The sequence below is a fragment of the Oratosquilla oratoria genome, chromosome 25, assembly GCF_046742065.1.
Source record: "Oratosquilla oratoria isolate Oo_2021 chromosome 25, ASM4674206v1, whole genome shotgun sequence".
Lineage (NCBI taxonomy): Eukaryota > Metazoa > Arthropoda > Malacostraca > Stomatopoda > Squillidae > Oratosquilla > Oratosquilla oratoria.
The window spans coordinates 12,042,567-12,065,066 of record NC_134801.1 but is presented as its reverse complement, the minus strand read 5'-3'; the positions used below and the strand labels follow the sequence as shown (position 1 = coordinate 12,065,066).

The 22,500-nt window shown below is 40.0% G+C and overlaps 1 protein-coding gene across 3 annotated transcripts in view; it reads left to right on the top strand.

Moving 5' to 3' along the window:
* Positions 1-22,500, top strand: part of LOC143038817 (dipeptidase 1-like) — a 959,386-nt gene that overhangs the window by 375,055 nt on the left and 561,831 nt on the right. For 2 of the 3 annotated variants that reach the window (XM_076208382.1, XM_076208381.1), the window contains exon 2: positions 7,504-8,231. The exons of the other annotated variant lie outside the window; for it this stretch is intronic. In XM_076208382.1, the coding sequence (XP_076064497.1) occupies positions 7,530-8,231 (702 nt within the window). In that variant the 5' untranslated portion in view covers positions 7,504-7,529. The remainder of the gene's footprint in view (positions 1-7,503; positions 8,232-22,500) is intronic. 3 annotated transcript variants of the gene reach the window in all.

Here is a 22,500-nt window from a genome sequence, read left to right as displayed (position 1 = left end):
GGTCAAAGAACCCCGTGATAGTGAAGCCGCCATGAAAAGGCGACAGCGACATTTCTGGGCTTGGGTGACAAAACAAAAAAAGATTGACAAATCCACTATTGACAAAGTTCTCAGAGCACAGTTAACAGAAGAGCATAAGAAATGCCACCCCGAATATTACGAAAAGTGTAAAAACCGGCCATCTACGACATGCGTCGCGGAGCAATCTATACAACAATTCCAACGTATAGTCCTTAGTTTCAACGAGATGTTACGCAATTCACCAACATACGAGTACAGTGATAGTACAATAGATGACCTGGAACCGTATAGCGGGGATATTTCTTCCGAGGTTGTAGAAAATTTCAAGAAGCACTATTACGCAGGCTACAAAAATTGTCGTGGTAGTGGTGGAAGAGGACACAGGCAATACCAGTTGTACTATTTAGAGCGTAGGTTCAAGACATTTAAAAGAAACGCCCGAAAAAACGTGTTCGCTATGAAGAATGTGAGGCGCCAGCAAGAAAAGAAGAGGGAGCAAAGGAAAGTAGAGTTGAGAAGAGACCTGAAAAAGATCCAAAAAGAGAAAAAACGGTTACAAGCGGAAAAGAATGAAGTGGATAATAAGCTGCGGAAAACAATGTTAGAAATAATGAAAAATAATGAATCGGAATACATCTCCCAACAAAAGAAGCGGATGTGTGGGTCGGAGTGTTCACCAAAGGAATTGAAGGACTACACAGAGCAGGAAAACCGTGTTCTCACTGAAATGAGGAACCAACGTACAGTAATCGCCAAAAAGAAGACAGCTGAGGAAAGTAATCCGCGTGGGCGTGCGCATGAGAATGTGAAGGGATCGTTACGCGAAGCAGACAAAGAAGTGAAACTAAATGATATAGGGGTTTTGGGGGGCAGAAAGTGTAAAATATGCAATGCGCTGCTGTGGAAAAATGAGCTCCAGACAATATGTTGTAACCAGGGGCAGACGTCACTCACTGTACCAACCGAAATAAAGGATAAGGTACTCAAAGATCTGTACAAGGGAAAGTCGCCGCTCTCTGAACGTTTTTTCAATAATTTAGTGGGGTTGAATAATATGTTCTCATTTACGTCTTTCTCGACTTCCAAAAAGTTGGAAAATGCAGCAGAGTCAGTGATGTCTTATAAGATTCAGGGTAGGATATATCATAGGTTGTCCACGTTGGATGCTCAGAAAATAATTCAATCTTCACCGTTTCCAGGGGCGCCGGAACGGAGAAATGATAATTCGTATTTGGACCTATACTTTTGTTATGACAGAGACCAACAATTAAAGATTAGAACTGTCCGTGTAACACGAAAGCCGGATGAGAAAGTCTCCAAACAAACAGTAAACCGTAGAAAAAGAGAACAAAAGGAAAGAACAGAAAACCAGTCCATAGTCACACTCTTCTACGATTATATGGCTGAACACAACAGTTGCCTATCCGGTATGCTCCAAGAGCTTGAGACTGCAAAGGGGTTGATTGAGGATCACATGAAGAAGTATGATAGTGTGCCAAACGTGTCAATCACGTTAAAGTCAGCTGAGGGTGTACAAACCCGGGAACAGAAGGGAGTCTATCACCTCCCGACAGCTTCTGTTGAAGTGGGGGCGATAGTCAAATTAGACCCTGCAAAAGATCCAATGCGTATAATCATCAGTTCAATAAAGAGGGATCAAAGTATAAAACGCGTTTGGTCCATCACATGAATTTCTTTTATGATAGTTTCCAGTATCCACTATTGTTCCCTAACGGGGATCTTGGCTATAGTCATCAATTCAAGAAAAATAAGAAGTTAAAAATAGGGAAATGTGACAATAAAGAGAGTGATGAACCACCTTCGTTCAAACAGCAATTAGAAGCCACCTCAGCGAAAACGTACGACACCCTTAGCCCTTGCATGTACTACTCATCTCTTTACATGGAACGTGAAGGTAGCTTTAATTAGTTGACAAAGATGCGAAGATTATTCCAACAATTCGTGGTCGACAACTATGTGAAGGTTGAGTCGTTGCGGTTATCGTTCATAGAGTTTAACCAGAGTACAATGCGTAAAGAACGTGCCGATATTTTGGCTGCAGACTCGGGGAAGAACGTGGGTCAAAGGGTGATAATACCTCCCACTTTCGTTGGAGGACCAAGGTACATGAAGCAGCGTCAGCAAGATGCTCTAACGTACGTTACAACGTACGGTTCTCCGGATTTCTTCATTACGTTCACGATAAACCCTCACTGGGAAGATTTGAAAGATGCTGTTAGCGCTACCAGCGTAGGCGACGATGCCATATACAATCAGATTCAAGACAGGCCAGATTTAGTGAGTAGGGTGTTCAAGATGAAAATAGATGCCCTCATAGATGAGTTGGTGAAGAAAAGGGTTTTCGGTGGTGTTAAGGCTCACTTATACAGTATCGAGTGGTAGAAACGAGGGCTTCCTCATGAACACATTTTGTTGTGGATGGAAAAACGTGTAACTGCATCGTTGGTTGATGAAATCATATCAGCAGAGATACCGGACCCTGAAAAGGAGCCCAGGTTACAGGATATTGTAACACGTAATATGATTCACGGTCCTTGCAAGGGTTTCAATGAGCAACAACCCTGTTGTCAGGGCAAAAACAGTAAAGGTGACACCTGTGGTAAGGGTTTCCCAAAAGTTTGCAGGGAAGAACTCCTATTTGGTAATAACGGATACCCTCTGTATAAAAGGAGATCAATAGGTCAAGGAGGAAACTCTATTGTTAAGAAGTCAAGGGGAAGGACGTCACTATCGAAAATTCGTGGGTTGTGCCCTACAATGCTTATCTTTGCCTACTCGTTGATGCTCACATTAACGTGGAGTGTGCCAACACCATAAAGTGTATCGCTTATGTTACAAAGTACCTAAACAAGGGTTGTGATCGTATCCTTTACACTAAAGAGGGTGAGGAAACGGTGAACGAGGTAAAGAATTACCAGGAGGCCCGTTTCGTTAATGCGAATGAGGCTACTTGGAAGATATTTAGGTTCTCGATACATAAAAATAGCCCAGCAGTGCTGTCACTAGATCTTCATTTGGAGGGAGAAAACGAGGTCTTTTTCAAGGATTCGGATAGTACCGAATCCCTAAACAAAAAATCGAACATAGATACACAACTCACTGCGTTTTTTCAATTTTGTACGCAAAATAAGTTCGCAGCTGAGCTTTATTACCACCAGGTACCTAACCATTTCCTTTGGGATAAAAAATTGAACATTTGGCGAGAGCGGAAGACATGTCGGACAACATTGGGTCGCATAAGGGCGGTTAACACCAAGACTGTAGAATTATTCTATATGAGGTTACTGCTGACGCATATAAAGGACCCTACTTCATTTGAAGATCTCAGAACTCACGAGGGTCGTAGGTACGACACGTACCGAGAGACGGTTAAAGCTATGGGTCTCATAAATGACGAAGAGACTTGGCGGCAAACTATATTGGAAATCATCAATCACACAAATGATTGAAAAAAGGTACGAGAAACATACGCGAGTATGTTGGTGTTTTCAGATTTGGAGGATCAGTCTACGATTTGGAGTGAGACTAAGGACCTTTTTTCAAGTGATTTCCTTCATCAGTCCGGTTTGAAAGACTATAACGATGAGATTTATCTCGATGCTCTTGACGATATACAGGAACACGTTTGGAACTGTGGAGGAAAAGATATCACAGAGTATGGGCTGCCCAAGAGTAGAAACCGGGAAAAGTCGAGCAACGTCATTCGCCGGGAACGGTCGTACAACAAAGAAAAACTCTTGAAGGAAGTTAACGATAAGTTGACCATCATGAACATTAAACAGAGGCATTGTTACGATGTCATAATGTTAAGGATAAAGAACGCTAATAAGAGCATGAATAATGGGGTGTTTTTGAGTGCTCCAGGTGGCACCGGTAAGTCATTTGTGCTTAACACTTTATTGGACTCTGTCCGTTCCATGGGGAAGATAGCTTTGGCTGTAGCTTCTTCTGGGATTGCCGCTACTGTTTTGCACGGTGGTAGAACAGCTCATAACATGTTCAAGATACCCCTAATGGAATACAATGAAGTGAGAACATGTGGCATCAAGAAGAATACCGATTTAGCACAGCTTACGAATATGACATCATTGATAGTCTGGGATGAAGTTGTTATGGCAAACAAGAACACTTCGGAGGCATTGGATATCACTTTGAGAGACATAACCGGTAACGACGCTTTCATGGGAGGAATAGTGTTTGTGTGTGTTGGGGACTTCAGGCAAATCTTACCTGTCATTCGAGGTGGTGGAAAGGATGACGAACTTGGGTATTGCATCAAGTCAAGTGGCTTTTGGGAATACCTTATCAAAATCGAACTTACCGAAAATGTGAGGCTGAAAACTACAGACCAAGAAAACAAGAAATTTGCACGATCCTTATTGTTGTTGGGGCAGGGACATAGTGGCCCTACTAAACTACCAAAACAATTCGGAATAATGACTCGGAGTCGGGAAGAATTAATTGGTCAAGTTTACGGGGGTCTCTCCGATAATGTTCTTAACGAACGTTTTTTGGAGAGTAGGGTGATAGTAAGCCCTATAAATAACGACGTAGACGCAACCAACGACATTGTGTATGACATATTTGAAGGAAGGGAGAAAACATTCCTAAGTATTGATACTCCGATTGAAATAGGTTCGGATATACAGACCTCTGTTTTAAATGCCATAGACACCCCTTCTATCCCTTTGCATAAATTGCGGGTTAAGGTTGGTTGCGTGGTAATGGTTATGAGAAACATTACTCCTCCCAAGTTGTGTAATGGTACGCGATTGATGGTCACCAACTTTGAAAAGAACACTATCGTTGGCAAGATTCTAGGGGGAACGTATTCAGGAGAACAGACCGTAATTCCCAGGATAACACTCGAGTCCACGGATTCAAGTATGCCCTTCAAGCGCAATCAGTTCCCTGTCAAGTTGATTTTTGCCATGACAATTAACAAGTCGCAAGGGCAAACATTTGAAAAATGTGGACTTTTGCTAGATGGTACCCAGTGCTTCGCACATGGACAATTGTACGTTGCGTGTTCCCGTGTTACGAGTTGGGATTCACAATACTACTATACTGGGTGGAAGAAGGTTAAAGACAGTGAATGTCGAAGACTGCCTACCAACGTAGTATATAAAGAGTTATTCTTTGCCCAAGATGTGCCAGTAGAGCCCGAACAGCAATCAAGGGTGGTGACCGAACACTCGGACGACGCAGTGATAGCAGAAGAAGAACCTGATCAGTCCATGGTAGTAATCCCTCCAATATCGGAGAAAGAGGCAATCGATATGGTACTCCCAGACTACACTTATGACATTGAAGAAAATGAGAAACCGACAACCCCTGAAAGTACTGTAAAAGAAGAAATAGAGGCTATGCAACGTGAACTTGGACATAAACTTGACAATATCAACGAGGCTGTAAATTTGCAACGTAAACTTGAACATAAACTTGACAATATCAACGAGGCTGTAAAAAAGTTGCTGGAGGCATCGGGTGAGGAGCCTACTCAAGAGGGAAGATCGTTTGCACCCAAGAGGAAAAGAGAAGGTGATGAGACAGAAGATGGACCTATAAAGAGTGTGAAGATAGATGATAAGGCTGATTCAGATAAATAAAGCAATCGGAATTAAAAAAAAAAAAAAAAAAAAAAAAAAGATGCGCGGAGCGCACTGCGAGCGAAGTGAGCGATCCGCGTAGCGGGTCTTGCCGAAGGCCAAGCACCCCTGGCGTATCCAGGGCTGGCGTAAGCCAGGTGCTTGTATGTATATATATACATACACACACACACACACACACACACACACACACACACACACACACACACACACACACACACACACACACACACACACACACACACACACACACACACGCAAAAAGCCTTTGACAAAGTACCACACAGAAAACTACTAAAAAAAACTGGAACACATAGGAGGAATACAAGGAAACATACTAAAATGGATGGAGGACTTTCTGACTGGTAGAAAGATGAGAGTAGTGCTCAGAGAAAAATATTCAGACTGGAAAGAGGTGATCAGTGGAGTACCGCAAGGATCTGTGCTGGCACCAATAATGTTTGCTATCTATATGAATGACATGGATGACGACGTGAACTGCTACATGAGCTTCTTTGCCGATGACGCCAAACTGCTAAGGAAAATAGAAACTGATGAGGACTGTGAAGCACTGCAAGAAGACCTAAATAGGGTATGGAACTGGAGTCAGAAATGGGAAGTGGACTTTAATACTAAGAAGTGTAGCATAATGGAGTTTGGAAAAAGCAAAAACAGAATATCAGGAAAATATACAATTGGAACCAAAGAAGTAAAGAAAGTAGGATCCGAAAAAGATTTGGGAGTGATTATCACGAACGACTTGTCCTATGATATACAGATTAACAAAATTGTCGGGGAGACTTACAACTTGCTAAGATCAATAAAAGTGGCGTTTACATACTTGGACGAAGACATGATGAAAAAAATATTGGTTACATTGATAAGGCCTAGATTAGAGTATGCAGCGACATTGTGGTCCCCCAGTACCAAAAAGAATATAAAGAAAATAGAAAGAATCCAAAGAGCAGCTACAAAAATGGCACCTGCACTTGCAAACCTATCATACGAGGAGAGATTGGCTAAACTGGAGTTACCGACACTGGAGCAAAGGAGAGAGAGAGGTGACCTATTGACCATCTACAGAATCATGAAAGGCACAGAGGTACTCGATAGTGAGAACTTACTTAACTGGGACAAAAGAAACACAAGAGGACATGGAAAGAAAATAAAAAAACATAGCTATAGAAGAGAACTGAAGAAAAACAGTTTTCCTCATAGAGTTTTAGACACTTGGAACAAACTGGACAATGGAATAGTATGCGCAAAAACCATTCATGAGTTTAAAAACAAACTAGACACTGCAAGATACAAAGGCGGGACATCACGAGCATAGCTCCCCTTCCCGCAAAATACAACTAGGTAAATACACACACACACACACACACACACACACACACACACACACACACACACACACACACACACACACACACACACACACACACATATATATATATATATATATATATATAGAGAGAGAGAGAGAGATTCTGACAGGTTGACGTAAACGGAGTAGGAAACACAGGAGTCTTAGTCTTGAGTTTATTCCCGACTAGTTTCGCATACCTGCGAAACTAGTCAGGACTAAACTCAATACTAAGACCCCTGTGTTTCCTACTCCACTTACGTCATATATATATATATATATATATATATATATATATATATATATATATATATATATATATAACCCCATTCCCTAAGACATTTGATATTCTGTCTGACCAACCTATCATTGTGCTCATTAGTGCCCCTCAATTTGTCATACAGCCTTGATGTAGAACAAAAGGACTTATTTCATATTCCGTATGCTATTATAATGAATCCTCATCCCAATTTTCTTCTTTTCCAGGGACATTAAGTTGTGACCCAGCTGTGATGGAAGCACTCGTTGGTGGTAAAGGAGTTGGTAGTGGAGACGGAGGTAGCGATAGTGACGGAAGTGGCAGAGGAACTGGAATGCGGAGTGGCAGGGCGGTGGTGGGTCTGGATGTCATCCGGCACACCTTAACGAAACCCTACACGAGTTGGTCCATGCCGGAACCTGCCCTCAATCTCGAACCAATGTGTGGTGACTCGAGATGTCCGGGATACACAACGGAAAACTATTCCCCGGAGTCATTCGATGGTAACCACGGCGTGTACAACCCCCTCATGGATGACCGCCTCTTTCATCACGAAAGCATTACTCCCCACGAGTACCCCCTATTCACAGACGACCACCATCACCATCCTTCCCCAGTAATTCATCCTCCACCAACACTCACAGAGGTCCAGCAACATCACTCATCTTCACTTCCTAATTATAGTCAACAATTTCACCTTCAACGTCATCGGCGGCCGAACAATATTATGAACAGTGTACAGTGTAAGATGCAACAACCTCAGCATGTCAGACTCTGCCGATACAATTCGGACGTTAGCATGGAGATCTTGAATGACCATAGGGCGTGTAGAGCGTGTGTGTTGCCCAGCCGTCAGGGGGAAACAGCGGCAGATGATGTGTGCAGAATCTGTCTTGAAGATGGAAGCACCCCCTCCACGGAAGATTTCGTGCATCGGCCGGCATCCATGACGAGGGTAGGTTTAACATAAAAAATGACCAAACTTTAATATGGGATTTCGCTGTACCACCAGACTCAGCTTAGAAGCGTGCCAGAACCACATCTTTACTACTGTCGCATTCCCTAAGTTTAATGCCATCTGGGTTATTGGCTGCATGTTATTGTAAGGTATAAAATATACAGTAGCATACAGTCAATATTTTAGGAACTATATGGGGTGCCCCTACGGACCAGAGACTTAAATAATTTTGTCTGCACCCCCTCTTAATACTACCCTGTACCACTTTTTTGGGGATATATTTCCATTTTCGCCTTCCCCTGTGTTAGGGAGAAGAGAATACTGCCACCAATTTTTCCCAGTCGGGCCGTAAAGGTGGCTAAAATGGAACGCAATGTGGGGCTAATTATCCTATACTCTGTAGCCCCAGAGGAGACATTCCTGTGAGAAGTAAAGCCGTACGAGGGCCTGGGAATTCTCCAACCAGAACCGGGCCGTGGGATCGTTGATTGTACCCGGTCCATCAGGGAGCAAGGACGGAAGAACACGGTTACGATTGTACATACGGGTAGTAACGATGTAGGTAGGGTGAGATCAGAGGAGCTTGTTCGGAATTACAAGGTCCTCCTTCAGGAGATGAAGGAACGTGGGAGCCGTCACGTAGTCTGTGGGATCCTCCCGAGGATCTACGCAGGTTCGTGTTGGAACAGTAGAGCCATAGGGATCAATGATAGGATATCGCAGTTGTGCACACAATTGGGATACCACTTTCTTGATCCTTGGTATCTCTTTTCTAGGCGCCATGACCTTTACGCTTCTGATGGGATCCACCTTACCCGCAGAGGCAAAGATGTTCTTACAAACCTCATTGTGGGAGTTTGTAATGAACCAGCTCCTTTTTTAGGGTAGAAGGCCAAAGGGAAGGGGAAATAGAATGTACTTGGGAAAACAGTGTAGAGTATAGCATTAATGTAGAACAATGTACCAGTATAGAACAAAATATAATTTTAGGATATAATGTCGCTAGAGGACGAAATGTCACATTAGGATATAATGTCATAGGACAAAATGTCGCAATGGGATATAATGACAGTGGAGGACAAAAGATCACGATGGGAAGTAATGGTAAAGGAGAACAAAATATCACGATAGGATGTAATGATAATGGAGGAGAAAATATCACGGTAGGATATAATGTCATTGAAGGCCAAAATGTAATTTTAGGAAGGGATACCGAACAGAATGTCAATGAAGGCCAAAATATCATGATAGGATGTAATATCGCTAGAGGACGAAATGACACATTAGGATGTAATGTCTTAGGACAAAATGTCACAATGGGATGTAATGACAGTGGAGGACAAAAGATCACGATGGGAAATAATGATAGTGGAGAACAAAATATCACGATAGGATGTAATGATAATGGAGGAGAAAATATCACGGTAGGATATAATGTCAGTGAAGAACAAAATATAATTTTAGGAAGAGATACCGGACAGAATGTCAATGAAGGCCAAAATATCAAGATAGGATGTAATGACAGTGGAAGACAAAAGATCACGATGGGATGTAATTATAGTGGAGGAAAAAATATCACGGTAGGATATAATGTCACTGGAGGACAAAATATAATTTTAGAAAGGGATGCCGGACATAATGTCACTGAACGACGGGAGGCCGGCGTGAATCACGGTGACGTAGGGGGACAAAATGTACAAAATAGATCGGATGACCGCAATCGACCAGATGTCCGTGATGGGGGAAATGTTAATTTTGATAGGAGAAATGTTAATGAGGCATTGAATGTCAATGAAGGACCAAATAATAATTATATAGAGCAAGGCATAAATAAAAAACAAAATGATAATATAAGACATGACATTGAAACTCAAAATGTGTCAAAAAGAAATAATCAGGAGTTTCTTAAAACTATGTACTTTAATGCTCGTAGTATTAGGAACAAATTTCAAGAAATACAGGCGTATGTCAAAAGCGAAAATCTCGATATGATAGGAATAACTGAGACATGGTTAAATGGTACAGAGTTCGAAGCTGAATTTAATATTGCGGGATTTAAACACTTTCATCAGGATAGAAACCACAAGAAAGGTGGGGGTGTTCTATTGTACGTTAAAAACAATGTTCATGCTTGTGTTTTAGAGAAAGTGAAACAGGATGCATATGACAGTTTGTGGGTTGAGTTAACCCAAACAAATGGACAAAAAATGAATATAGGTGTAATATATAGGCCAAAGACATTATCATTAGCAGACGACAAACTGTTATTTCAAGAACTGTCTAGTTTCTGCAACCGGGATTTATTGATAATGGGTGATTTCAATTTTACTGACATTGATTGGATGACCCTTGAACATGGCCATATAGGTAGTCGCTTGATTGATTTTCTTGGTGACAATTACTTAATTCAGCATGTAAAAGAGCCCACAAGATATGGAAACTTACTCGATTTATTGATCACTAGCCGCGAAAGCATGGCAACTGATGTAGAAGTCGGTGAATCTGTTGCAAATAGCGATCACAACTTAGTCAGATTCAAACTCCTAAACAATTTTAGAATAGATACTTGTGCTTCTAAAATACCCGATTTCAGTAAAGCTCAGTTCATAGAACTACGTCAGGAGCTTCAGCTTACAGATTGGGAGGAAAAATTAAACGAAAGGCCTGTAGATCAGATGTGGGAAATATTTCAAAATACGCTCACTAAGATGATTCAAACTTACATTCCTTTTAAGGACAGACGTCCCCCAAATCAGGCTCGCCCAAAGTGGCTCGACAAAGAAACTGAAAAAAGTATTGCTAAAAAGAGACAGGCTTATAAGAAATATAAGTGCTCGGGTGCATCTAATGACTATGAAAGTTATGTATCAATACAGAGAGATTTAAAAAAGACAATAAGAAAAAGAAAACGACAATACGAAATGAACATCGCTGAGAAATCCAAAGAGAATCCCAAAGAATTCTATAGTTACATTAGAGATAAAAAGGTTGTTAGGAATCACATTGGTCCACTATTATCTGCTGACGGTCAACTTGAATATTCAAATGAAGGAATGTGTAATCTCTTAAACAATTATTTTAGCTCGGTATTCGTAAACGAAACACCTCAAAGTGAATTCCAAACTGAAACCTGTGAAAAGTCTGGGGTAAACTTACTCACTACGGTAAATATAACAAAAGAAACAATTAAAAGGTGTATAGACAAACTCAAAGTTAATAAAACACCAGGGCCTGACGGTTGGCATCCAAGAATCTTAAATGAAATGAAAAATGAGATTGTTGTTCCATTAGAAATTATTTTCAAGAAACCCATCATATCCGGAGATGTCCCAAGAGAATGGAAGCTAGCTAACGTTACTCCCATATTCAAAAAAGGTGACAAAAAGAAACCAAATAACTATAGGCCTATTAGTTTGACTTCGATCGTAGGAAAAATAATGGAAACTATCATCAGAGATGCTATCGAATATCATTTAGAAAGTAACCGTTTGATAAATGATAGCCAACATGGTTTCAGACGGAAACGTTCTTGCGTGACTAACTTACTCGAATTCTACAACACAGTTGTCTCGAATTATGACAAAAGAAACAATATAGATTTAATATATCTAGACTTTGCAAAAGCTTTTGATACCGTCCCACACGAAAGACTACTTACTAAATTAGCTTTGCATGGAATAAGTGGTAGCCTATTAGGTTGGACTAGTAATTGGTTGAAAGGTCGAAAACAGAGAGTTGTTTTAAATGGAAAAACTTCTGGATGGAAAAGTGTTGCAAGTGGAGTTCCTCAGGGTTCCGTTCTTGGGCCACTTCTATTCATAGTATATATAAATGATATAGACCATGGACTAAAATCTACTGTTTCCAAATTTGCTGATGATACAAAACTGTGCGGAGTGGCAAATGATCACTCAAACCAATTAGATATTCAAGAAGATTTAGATCAATTACAGCAATGGTCTGAAAAGTGGCTAATGAAATTTAACACAAGTAAATGCAAGGTAATGCACATAGGTAAAAATAACAGCAAGTACGATTACAAGTTATTTGGAAATTCGTTAACAAAAGTGGATAGTGAAAAAGATCTCGGCGTAATTATCAGTAACGACCTCAAATCATCCAAGCAGTGTATTTCAGCCTCTGAGAAAGCAAATAAGATTCTGGGATTGATTGCGCGATCTTTTGATTTCAAAAGTCCATCACTCATTAACAAGCTATATAAATCGTTAGTTCGTCCACATTTGGAATATGCTGTTTCCGTATGGTCACCGAATCTCATTAAAGACATTGACAGACTGGAAAAAGTACAACGGCGAGCCACAAAACTGATTCCAAATATCAAAAATAAATCATACGAAAATCGACTTAAGCACATGAATCTGTTTTCCCTAAAAAAGCGTAGACTCAGAGGTGACTTGATACAGGTCTTTAAGATTTTAAAGGGAATTGACAACATCAAAAGTGACCAAATTTTCACATTGAATGAGAATCAGACAAGAAACAATGGTCTCAAACTGTCCGGAAATAGATTCAATTTGGAAGTAGGTAGAAACAACTTTGCCAACCGTGTAGTTAATGAATGGAATAAACTTCCTGCACAGGTAGTGCAATGTAGTTCAGTTCGAAGCTTTAAGAATCATTTAGATAAATACCTAAGTAAGATGCTGTAATTATTATAATTTATGTTATATTATTTGTTTTTGTTTTGTTATAATTTGTCTGTCTGATTTTCATTTATTATTAGTTATATGTCAATTTATTATCATTTACTATTTACCTGTTTGTTTGTTATTCAACTATACCAATGCATTTATTTATGTATTTTAATTGTTATTTACATTGTTATAGTTTTAATTTATTATTAATATGATTTTTTTTTTTTTTTTTTTTTTGTGCATCCGACCTAGATATGGATCAAAAGGTCTCCTGTCGGCATGCTTTGCCTTTGTAATCCTTTGTAATCCTAAGGTTTGGGTATTTTGATGTGCGTGGGTGTGTACAGATGAGAGTAAAAGGTAAGAGATATGCAGAATATTTGTGGAAAGGAAGATTGATGTGTTGGCATTGAGTGATACTATATTGAAAGAGAGGAGTGATTTTGGGTTGGGAGGGTAGTGAGGAGGGAGTTGGGAGTGAGGAGAGGAAGAGGAAGGGAAGGGGTGGCTTTACTAGTAAGTGAAAGGTAGGTAAGTGAGTGGTGGAATGGAAGGAGGTTTCTTCGAGATTAATATGTATGAAGGTGAAACTGGAAAGGAAGATGTGGCCCTTTGTAAGCGTATATGGGCCTGGTAGTAAAAAGAGTGTAGAGGAGAGGGGGGCTTTTTCGAATGATTTAAATGAATGCTTAAAGAGTTCTGGGAGGAATGCACAAGTTAGTGGCATTGGGAGATTTCAATGTTATAGTAGATAATGAACCAATAGGCGGAGTTGTTAGGAAATGTGGAGTGCCTGGTAAAAATCATAGTGGAGTTAATGGTGGAGATGTGTTTAGAGAGTTGATGATAAATAATACTGTGTTTAAGAAAAAGTCAAGCATAAGTACACATGGGAGAGGGTGGTGGATAGAAGGGTGGTTGGTAAGGCATTAATGGACTATGAAGTGGTATCTAGGAAAATAGTAGGAAGAGCTTTGGATGTTCATGATCTAAGGAGAGAGAGAGTGGGGGAAATGTCGGATAATATTTTGGTGGAAGGTAAGTTGAGAGTGGAGGATAGGTGGAGAAAGAAGAAAAGAGTGGAAGGTAGAGAGGTGCTTAGAGCAAACTATTTAGGTGAGAAAGAAAAGGAGCAGGAGTACAAGATGAAGCTGAGAGAATTGTGGGAATGGTGAAGGACAGAGTGGAAATTGATGTGGAAGAGGAATCGGGTATTTCAAGGAGGGAGTCACAAGATGTGCGAAGATGGTGTGTGGAACACGGAGGATGGGGAGGATAGAAAGAAGGGTAGTGAGTGGTAGGATGATGAAGCAAAGAAGGTAGTAGAAGAGAAGAAGCGAGGGTTTAGGGACTGATTGCAAAGTATGATGAGAGAAAAATATGAGAGATATAATGAAAAAATAAGAGAAGTAAATCAAAAGATAAAAGAGGCAAAGAGGAGAGCAGATGCAAAACGAGGGAGGAGTATGACAGAACATTTTGAAAGCAATAAAAAAATGTTTTGGAAGGAAATCAAAAGAGAAAGGGGGTGAGTCAAGTAAAGAAGAAAATATAAGAGGCACAGATGTACAGATATTAACGGAAGAGGAAGAGGTAAGAGGAAGGTGGGTGGATTATTTTAGAGAGCTGTGAATGTTGGGGAGGATAGGGAGGGATTAGGGGTAGTGTAACGCAATAATAATTACACCATTATTTGTATGAATTTTCTTATTTATATCTTTATTGTACTTGTATGTTTGTAAGTGCAAGCTGCACCAGTGAATTATAATGAAAAATACTTCATCTGTATAACACACGCAACTTGTCTATGCGCGTTTGATCTGCGTGATAATTCTGACCGATATACAGGCCGATCAGATGTATTGTTACCACCAGGATATGTAAAAAATGCAGTCGCGAGATGCTTTGCCACTTCCTATCTCTCGAGGCACTTGCTTCAAACAAGGCAATTCAAATGCTCGACCAGCACTCAAACTAGCTAATTTGCCGGCACCTCTCTCGAAGCGCGTAATTCGAAAGAGATATCCTCAGCCTCCTCTTCTTGCCATCACGCAGATTATGACGTATGTAAGATCCGGGTCAGCGACTATAAATTGTCCGCATTTACCATTATTATTCGCATTTTCCCTATCCGTCTCGCATAGACACATATCTTTGATTGTCTTAGTCTCATGAGAATACTCTTGAAATTTACATTTACCCCTCTGTCATCGATAACACATATATTTGATTATCTTAGTCTTATGAGAAGACTCATTGAAACTACTATCTGTCCATTTCACACCCTCTTGTGTCTATTGTAGTCATTCTTATTTGTCTTACATTCTTATAGCCTGATTGATTTATTTCTCTTGTATTCGTATGTTATATATTCACATGTTGGTCTAATTGACCTAGATTCCCATTCCTTATGTGTTATTGTATTATACCTGTATTGTTTTGGTCTCTTAATATACACTGTAGTTAGTTAAAATTTAATATTCCTTTATGGAATCTTCTGTCTTTGTTACCTTTTTACTTCTAGCCATACAGTTTTATATAGATACAGACCGGATAACTAAGTATAAAGTTAACTACCAGTAGTGAAATGACACTTAGGCTCCCGCGTTGTAACAACAGTGGGAGGCACTAAGTAAATGACAGTGATGGAAGAGGAAAATGGAGGAAAAATAAGAAAAGATGAGGTGCAAGTAACTTTGAATATTATGAGAACAGGTAATGCACCAGGACTAGGTGACCTGGGTTAGATGGGTGTCATGCAGAATGTCTGAAAAAAGGAGGTATAGTAATAGTGGACTGGCTAGTGAGGTTGTTTAGTGTGTGCCTAAGTGAAGGTAGAGTGCCTGAGGACTGGAGGAGTGCCTGTATAGTTCCACTTTACAATAGAAAAAAGGGGCATGTGTGAGTGCAGTAGTTTCAGAGGAATCATTTTATTGAGTGTAGTTGGGAAGATTTATGGGAGGGTTTTGATTAAAAGGATTAGGAGAGGAACAGAGGGAGTAATTGGTGAGGAACAGTGTGGGTTTAGAAGATGGTAGAAGTTGCGTGGATCATATTTTTGTGGTAAAGCAGATATGTGAGAAATATTTAGGAAAAGGAAAGGATTTTTGTGACATTTATGGGTTTGGAAAAGGCTTATGACAGGGTAGATAGGAGGGCACTGTGGGAGGTTTTGCAGATGTATGGGATTAGGGGAAAGCTATTAAGGGCAGTCAAGAGTTTTTACGAGAGTAGTCAAGCCTGTGTTAGAAATAGAAATGCAGAGAGGGATTTGAGGTAAAGGTGGGATTGCGTCAGGGATGTGTCATGTTGCCATTACTGTTCAATGTGTAAATGGTAAGTGACCAGAGATAGTTAAAGAAAATGGAGAGAAGTGGGAGGTGAACCAGTTGTTGTATGAAAGTGGCAGTTGCCAACAAGTCTATCGAAATAAACACCACAAGTGAGGACAGAGCCTTTATTAGTACGACGTTTCGCTTGTTACGGCTTCTTCAAGTACATGGTCGTAATACACATGAGTGAGATGAAATAGGAAGAACTGGGGGACCGGGGAGAGAGAAGGAGGGAGAGAAGAAGGGAGGTAGGGGGAGGGGATCACTAAATATTAGGAAAGGTTAAGGAGAAGGTGGATCAAATGTTTGGGAAAAGGAAAGGTTAAGGATAAGATGGGACAACTGGCTAGGTGAATGACATTAACTCACAACTGAGGAACAAAAGGAAGAAGAAAATAAGAATGGTGGGCAAATGTCCACTGGGGGAAGGGGTTTGGAGGGCAACTAGGGATGGCTTAAAATTTTTGTGGGCAATGGGTACTAAAAGAAATTAGGTGATCCAATTTTTATTTTTTATTTTTTATTTTATCTTTTTTTTTTTAAGAATCCGAGTCAGGTTGGTGGCGACGTCGCTGGTTGGTAACACGAGACGTTTGGCTGTCCCACCCTGCTGCCTACGGCCTTCTAGAATCTTGATGGCCTGTTTTCTGCAACTATCTATAAGGAAATCTGGAAATTTAAAATTTAAAAAAAGTGTCCTGATATACCAGCACTCTTCTTCTAAGTATTCTTCACTGCATATTCTGACTGCCCTAAGGAAGATCCGTAGAAAATGTTTGAAAGCAGTCATCATACAAAGAACCAACACAATTGCACAAAACAGGGGCATGTTCAATATCTCACCCCATCTAATTCCTTTAATACCCATTGTCCATAAAAATTCTAAGCCGTCCCTATTTGCTCTCCAAACCCCTTCCCCCAGTGGACATTTGCCCATCATTATTATTTTCTTCTTCTTTTTGTTCCTCGGTTGTGAGCTAATGTCATTCACCCAGCCAATTGTTCCATCTTATCCTTAACCTTTCCTTTTCCCAGATATTTGATCTACCTTCTCCTTAACCTTTCCTAATATTCAGTGACCCCCTCCCCCTACCTCCCTTCTCTCCCTCCCTACTTCCCCCCGTTCCCCGTGCTAATAAAGGCTCCGTCCTCACATGGTGTTTATTTCGGTAGAGCCAGTTGTTGTTTGTTGACGACACTGCGCTTGTAATAGGATCAGAGGAAGGATTAAGGGAGTTAGTGACAGATTTTAAGAAAGTATTTAGTTGGAGAAAGTTGAAGGTAAATGTGGGCAAATGTAAGGTGATGAAAAATACAAGTGTAGAGGGTAACAGTGATTTGGAAGCGAGTCTAAAAGGAGAGAGGCTGGAGGAAGTGGATAGCTTTAGGTATTTGAGGTCATATGTGGCAGGAAAGGGAGGAGTGGACGCGGAGGTAAATTGTAGATTGACAGAAACAAGTAAATATCATGGGGGATTAAAATGTGTTATGAGAAATAATGAACTGGGAATGGAGATTGTATGAAGGGGTGATTGTGGTGACGGCATTGTATGGAGCAGAGACTAGAATGAGAATTTAAGAGAAGCAGAGAGGAAAAGTTTAAATGTGTTTGAGATGAAATGTCTGAGAAGTATGGTAGGGGTTACTAGGTTGGATAGAGTGAGAAACGAGGAGGTGAAGAGGAGAGCGAGAGTGGAAAAGGAGATGGTAGATAGAGATAATGAAAGATTATTGAGATGGTTTGGACACAGGGAAAGAATGAGTGATGAAAGATTGGTAAAAAGAGGTGTGGAAGGTGAAGATGGCGGGAGTGAACTTGAGGGGACGACCGAGTATGAAATGGATGTAAAAGGGCGTTGAGCAAGAGGGGAATGTCTGTTGAGCAAGGAATGGAGATGGCAGGAGATAGGAATGAGTGGAGAATAACTTTGTAATGATGATACTGTTATGCAAAAAAAGGGAGGGTAGGAGGTATTTATGTGTGAATGATATCTTTACGCAGCCCGAAGTGATTTCTCTCCGCCATCTCTTTCTCTGCTAGAGGGAACGGAGGGTGGGGCGCCGATCAAGTGAAGTGGCCTTGCTGTAAATTTACTGTGTCTTGCTGCATTGCGTTTGACCCAGGGCAGTTGGCGGATGCAGGGATGACCCTTGACCTATGAGGAACTAGGATGGGATGGGTGGAGGGGGTGGTGGAAGAGAGTGAAATGGGTGGGAATAAGTACGTGCCTCTGACTTGAATACTTTTCTTTTAAGTGAGAAAAAGCTCTCAGTATATAGAAAGAATGGCTACTGCAGACTACTTCATAATCTCAATGGCATCAACTTCGGCAGCAAAGAGATTGATCAAATCACCTAGTGCTAGTTAAAATAGAATCTGTAAAGATTCTCACTGTAATAAAGTAATCAATGAAAATGTAAAGTGTCTCATCCCATTGAGTGCGGCGTAATTCAACTGTGAGAATCGAATGGTCCGACGCTTTCCATGACTAAATCTGGAGTAAAACGAGTCATAGTATCGAAGGAATAATAGTGACGTACTTTAGAAGTTTGTTGTAATGGACACCAAATCACTTAAATATTTGTATTACCCATTAAACATTTTGATTAATTTCCTCGATCACTATGATGTATTCATAACTTTAATGGAGAATAATAACAAGTGGTTTTAATAAGCTAAGGAATTTACATCTCTGAACATTACATCCCCAATTCTGAATAAACTCTTTATAATAAAAAGTTTGTGAAGCCATACTGCTCGATGAATGGTTGGATCAAGGAACGTTTAATGGACTGGGTAAATTCTCACGACTGAATTAGATTTTTGGTGACAACTTATATGAAGTTGAATTCTGTTAGAGTAACGAAACAATCATCACAATAATGACTTCAGGTTTCTTGGCAGATTTTACTCATGCTCACGTTAAGTGATTTAATTCAGTCAGAGATAGAGAAACTCCAAAATATATATCAAATTTCATCAAGAATGATTCGGGATGAAAAATCAATTAATTCAATCTAAAGGCTTGTCTCCGGTTTGGTTTGCCTATACGGTCATAGAATCTTGATATTTACCAGTACCATTGGCCAGTGCTTTTTAAACTGGTGAATGATTCAACTATGAGTGAATTATATAATTTTGAAACAATTAAAACTACAAGAAAGAATGAAGGGCTAATGAAGCAGGAGTCTATTTATATAGTTTCCTTCCTTATTATAAGAGAGGCAGCCAGTCAAGAAAGGCACCTATTCCTACCTACCCGCTCCCATGTGTCATCCATTTCCCTTTTATCTTATCTCCTTATGGATGAAGGGTCATCCCTGCCATCTGCCCACTGCCGAGGTCAGAAGCAATGTAGCAAAGCATAGCACATCTACAGCAGGGCCAGCCTCTTCACTTACACGGCAACCCTCACTCCTCGTTCCTTCTTGAGAAGAGGAGAAGTCCCTTTGGGCCACGTCGGTTTATTGTCCATTCACAACCATTCTATACTCATACCTACCCCTTGCCTTCTCCCTCCCTTGCTCAACAAACATTCCCATTTTACTCAAATCACTTTTCACCCTATACATCAATCTCATTCTTGGTCTTCCTCTCGAGTTTATCTCATCCATCTCTGCCTTCCATACTCTTTCTACAAGTCTTTCCTTATTCATTCTTTCCGTGTGCTCAAACCATCTCATCATTCTTTCATCCACCCTATCTGCCAGATCCCTTCCCACCCCCATTCCTCTGCGCACTTCCTGATCTCTCATTTTATACATCCTCATAACCGCAATCGTACTTTTCAAATACTTCATCTCAAAGTCATTTACATTTCTTCTTTCTTCCTCCTTAAATTCCAAGTCTTTGTCCCATATAGTGTCGTAACCACAGTCACCCTTCTTATAGAGAATTATTTAATCTGTTTATATACTTGTATTTCTAATGCTTATTATTTGTTTGCAGCCAGAATACAAAGGAAGAAAGATAACAAAAGAAGTAAATAAAAACTTAGAAATGCAGAATTAAACATCACTTGATCACTTTTGATACCTTGAAACAAGGACATAGCCTACATCAAAGATAAGCTATAAATATTTACTCTTTGAAAATATCTAAATAGATTTTTTTCAGTTTAATACACTTAATAATAAAGAGATGCCATGCAATTGAATTAAGTAGTTTAGCAAGATCAGACTATAAGAAAAGGATACAGTACGAGTACTTAAGGGTTTACTCAAAATATACAATAAACCCTTCAGCACTGAGGGTTGCCATGGATATGAATAAAACAGTCTGTTGGTTGCCAAAGTAAAAGTAAAAATGCCACAGTTTGTACGACATAGGGGACAAAGAATGAAGTAAGGAGGCACAGGGGCGTTTAAATGTGGCCGAGAAAACTGATGATAAAATCACCAACGAATACACTCTTAGCTCCATTTTCAAAGAAAACCAAATCCATCGAAACTCTTTCGCAGATAGCCGCTGTTAAGGTAACGTACATGTCAGGTAGAAAAATTAGAGACTTCACGAAGCCCAGAACAGAAAATATGAGGAGTGAAAACAGCGTGATATACAAAATTCCATGTAAGGGATACCCACAAATATTGGCGAGTCATCACCTGGCATAGACAAACTTATTTACGAACACAGAAATAACATCAAACACCATAGCACTCACAACTTATTGTTTGTACACTTAGATAAATATGGACATCTCCCAGACAGGCATAATACGGAAATAATCAATAAGGGACTTGATAGGAAAACAAGAAAACGGTTGAAACAGCACACATCACCATAGAAGACTCTACCAATCATAGGTAAGCATTCGTCAAACTAACCAGAACAACCGGGAAGGTTATAATATCAGAAACAAAATTAACAAGGAAAACGAAATGGACACGCACGGGTCACTGTGTGTGCTGTCCGAGACAACCAGCGAGACATAATATCACGAAACATCCAACGAGCCAAAATCCCACATAACAACCATCTAAACAGAATCCCCGGAGGAAGGCATACAGCCAAAACGCAGGAGAATAAAGAACCTCTGTCATCATTCTGAGTTTTCCTGCACCAAATACACTCATATATATATATATATATATATATATATATATATATATATATATATGTGTGTGTGTGTGTGTGTATATGTATACACACACACACGCACACACACACACATATACACACACACTTTCGTCGGATGGACGGCGAAGATTGGAGTTCCGAAGAAAAATAAAAGTTTACGTGGATCTCAACGCAAAGGAAGTACCTTATTGTATTTACATGGAAGGGGAAAGCTCGTAGTGTAGTGGGAAGGTGAGAAAAATGAGAAGGGAAGGGATTACTGAGGGAAATGGAAGGAAAGGAGGAAGGGGAGGACTTGGTTCAGGAGGCCAGGCGTCTTGTAAACAAGCGGAGGACTGAGGATTTTGAAGAAGAAGGGATTAACAAAAATGTAAAGATTAGAAATATAGATAAGAGCAGCACAATGGAAGGTGAGGATAATAATTTCCAGGGATTTAATGAGGTGGGGGGATACCAACCTCCCCCGATTAGCAAGACTAGAGGAAAAACTTGAAAAAATGACCGAACATTGGGAGAGTAGGTTCGGTAACATAGCAAAGATTGCTCAGAGAGTTGAAAAATTGGAAGAACTTGAAAAGGTGAACAAAAAGAGAAATTCTTTTGGAGAGTAGTGAATATGAAAGTAAGGAAATGGGACATACTAGAGAAAAACAAAAGGGAAACAGAAAATACACTGGAAGTAGCAGAAAATTAAAAGTGTCTTACACAAATATAGATGGATTAATAACAGGATTGAATGAGCTGAATGATTATCTGAAGGAAAAAGAACCGGACATAATGGGAATTGTAGAAAGAAAAAAAAAAATTAAAAGGTCCACTACCACCCAACAGTGTAGGACACGATGCATATAATTATTGGATTAGAAACAGAGAGACAAAACAAGGGGGTGGAGTTATGTTCCTGATTAAGAAGGATATAAACGTGAGGTGTGTCACATATGGAAAGAATACAGTAGAGATGATTATGATCGAAGTGGAAGACATAGATAAGAAGAGTAGAAAGTTTGTAATAAACTATGTGACTCCAGAAATAGCCTCGTGGGAAGAGTGAATATAAAAGTATGTTAGAAGACACAAGGATAACATTAAATAAGATAATGGAAGATGGAGGAAGAATAGTTATAATGGGCGACTTTAATTGCAAAGAAGTCTGCTGGGAAGAGATGCCAGTAAAGGGTGGAGACGACTCATGGGGAAAT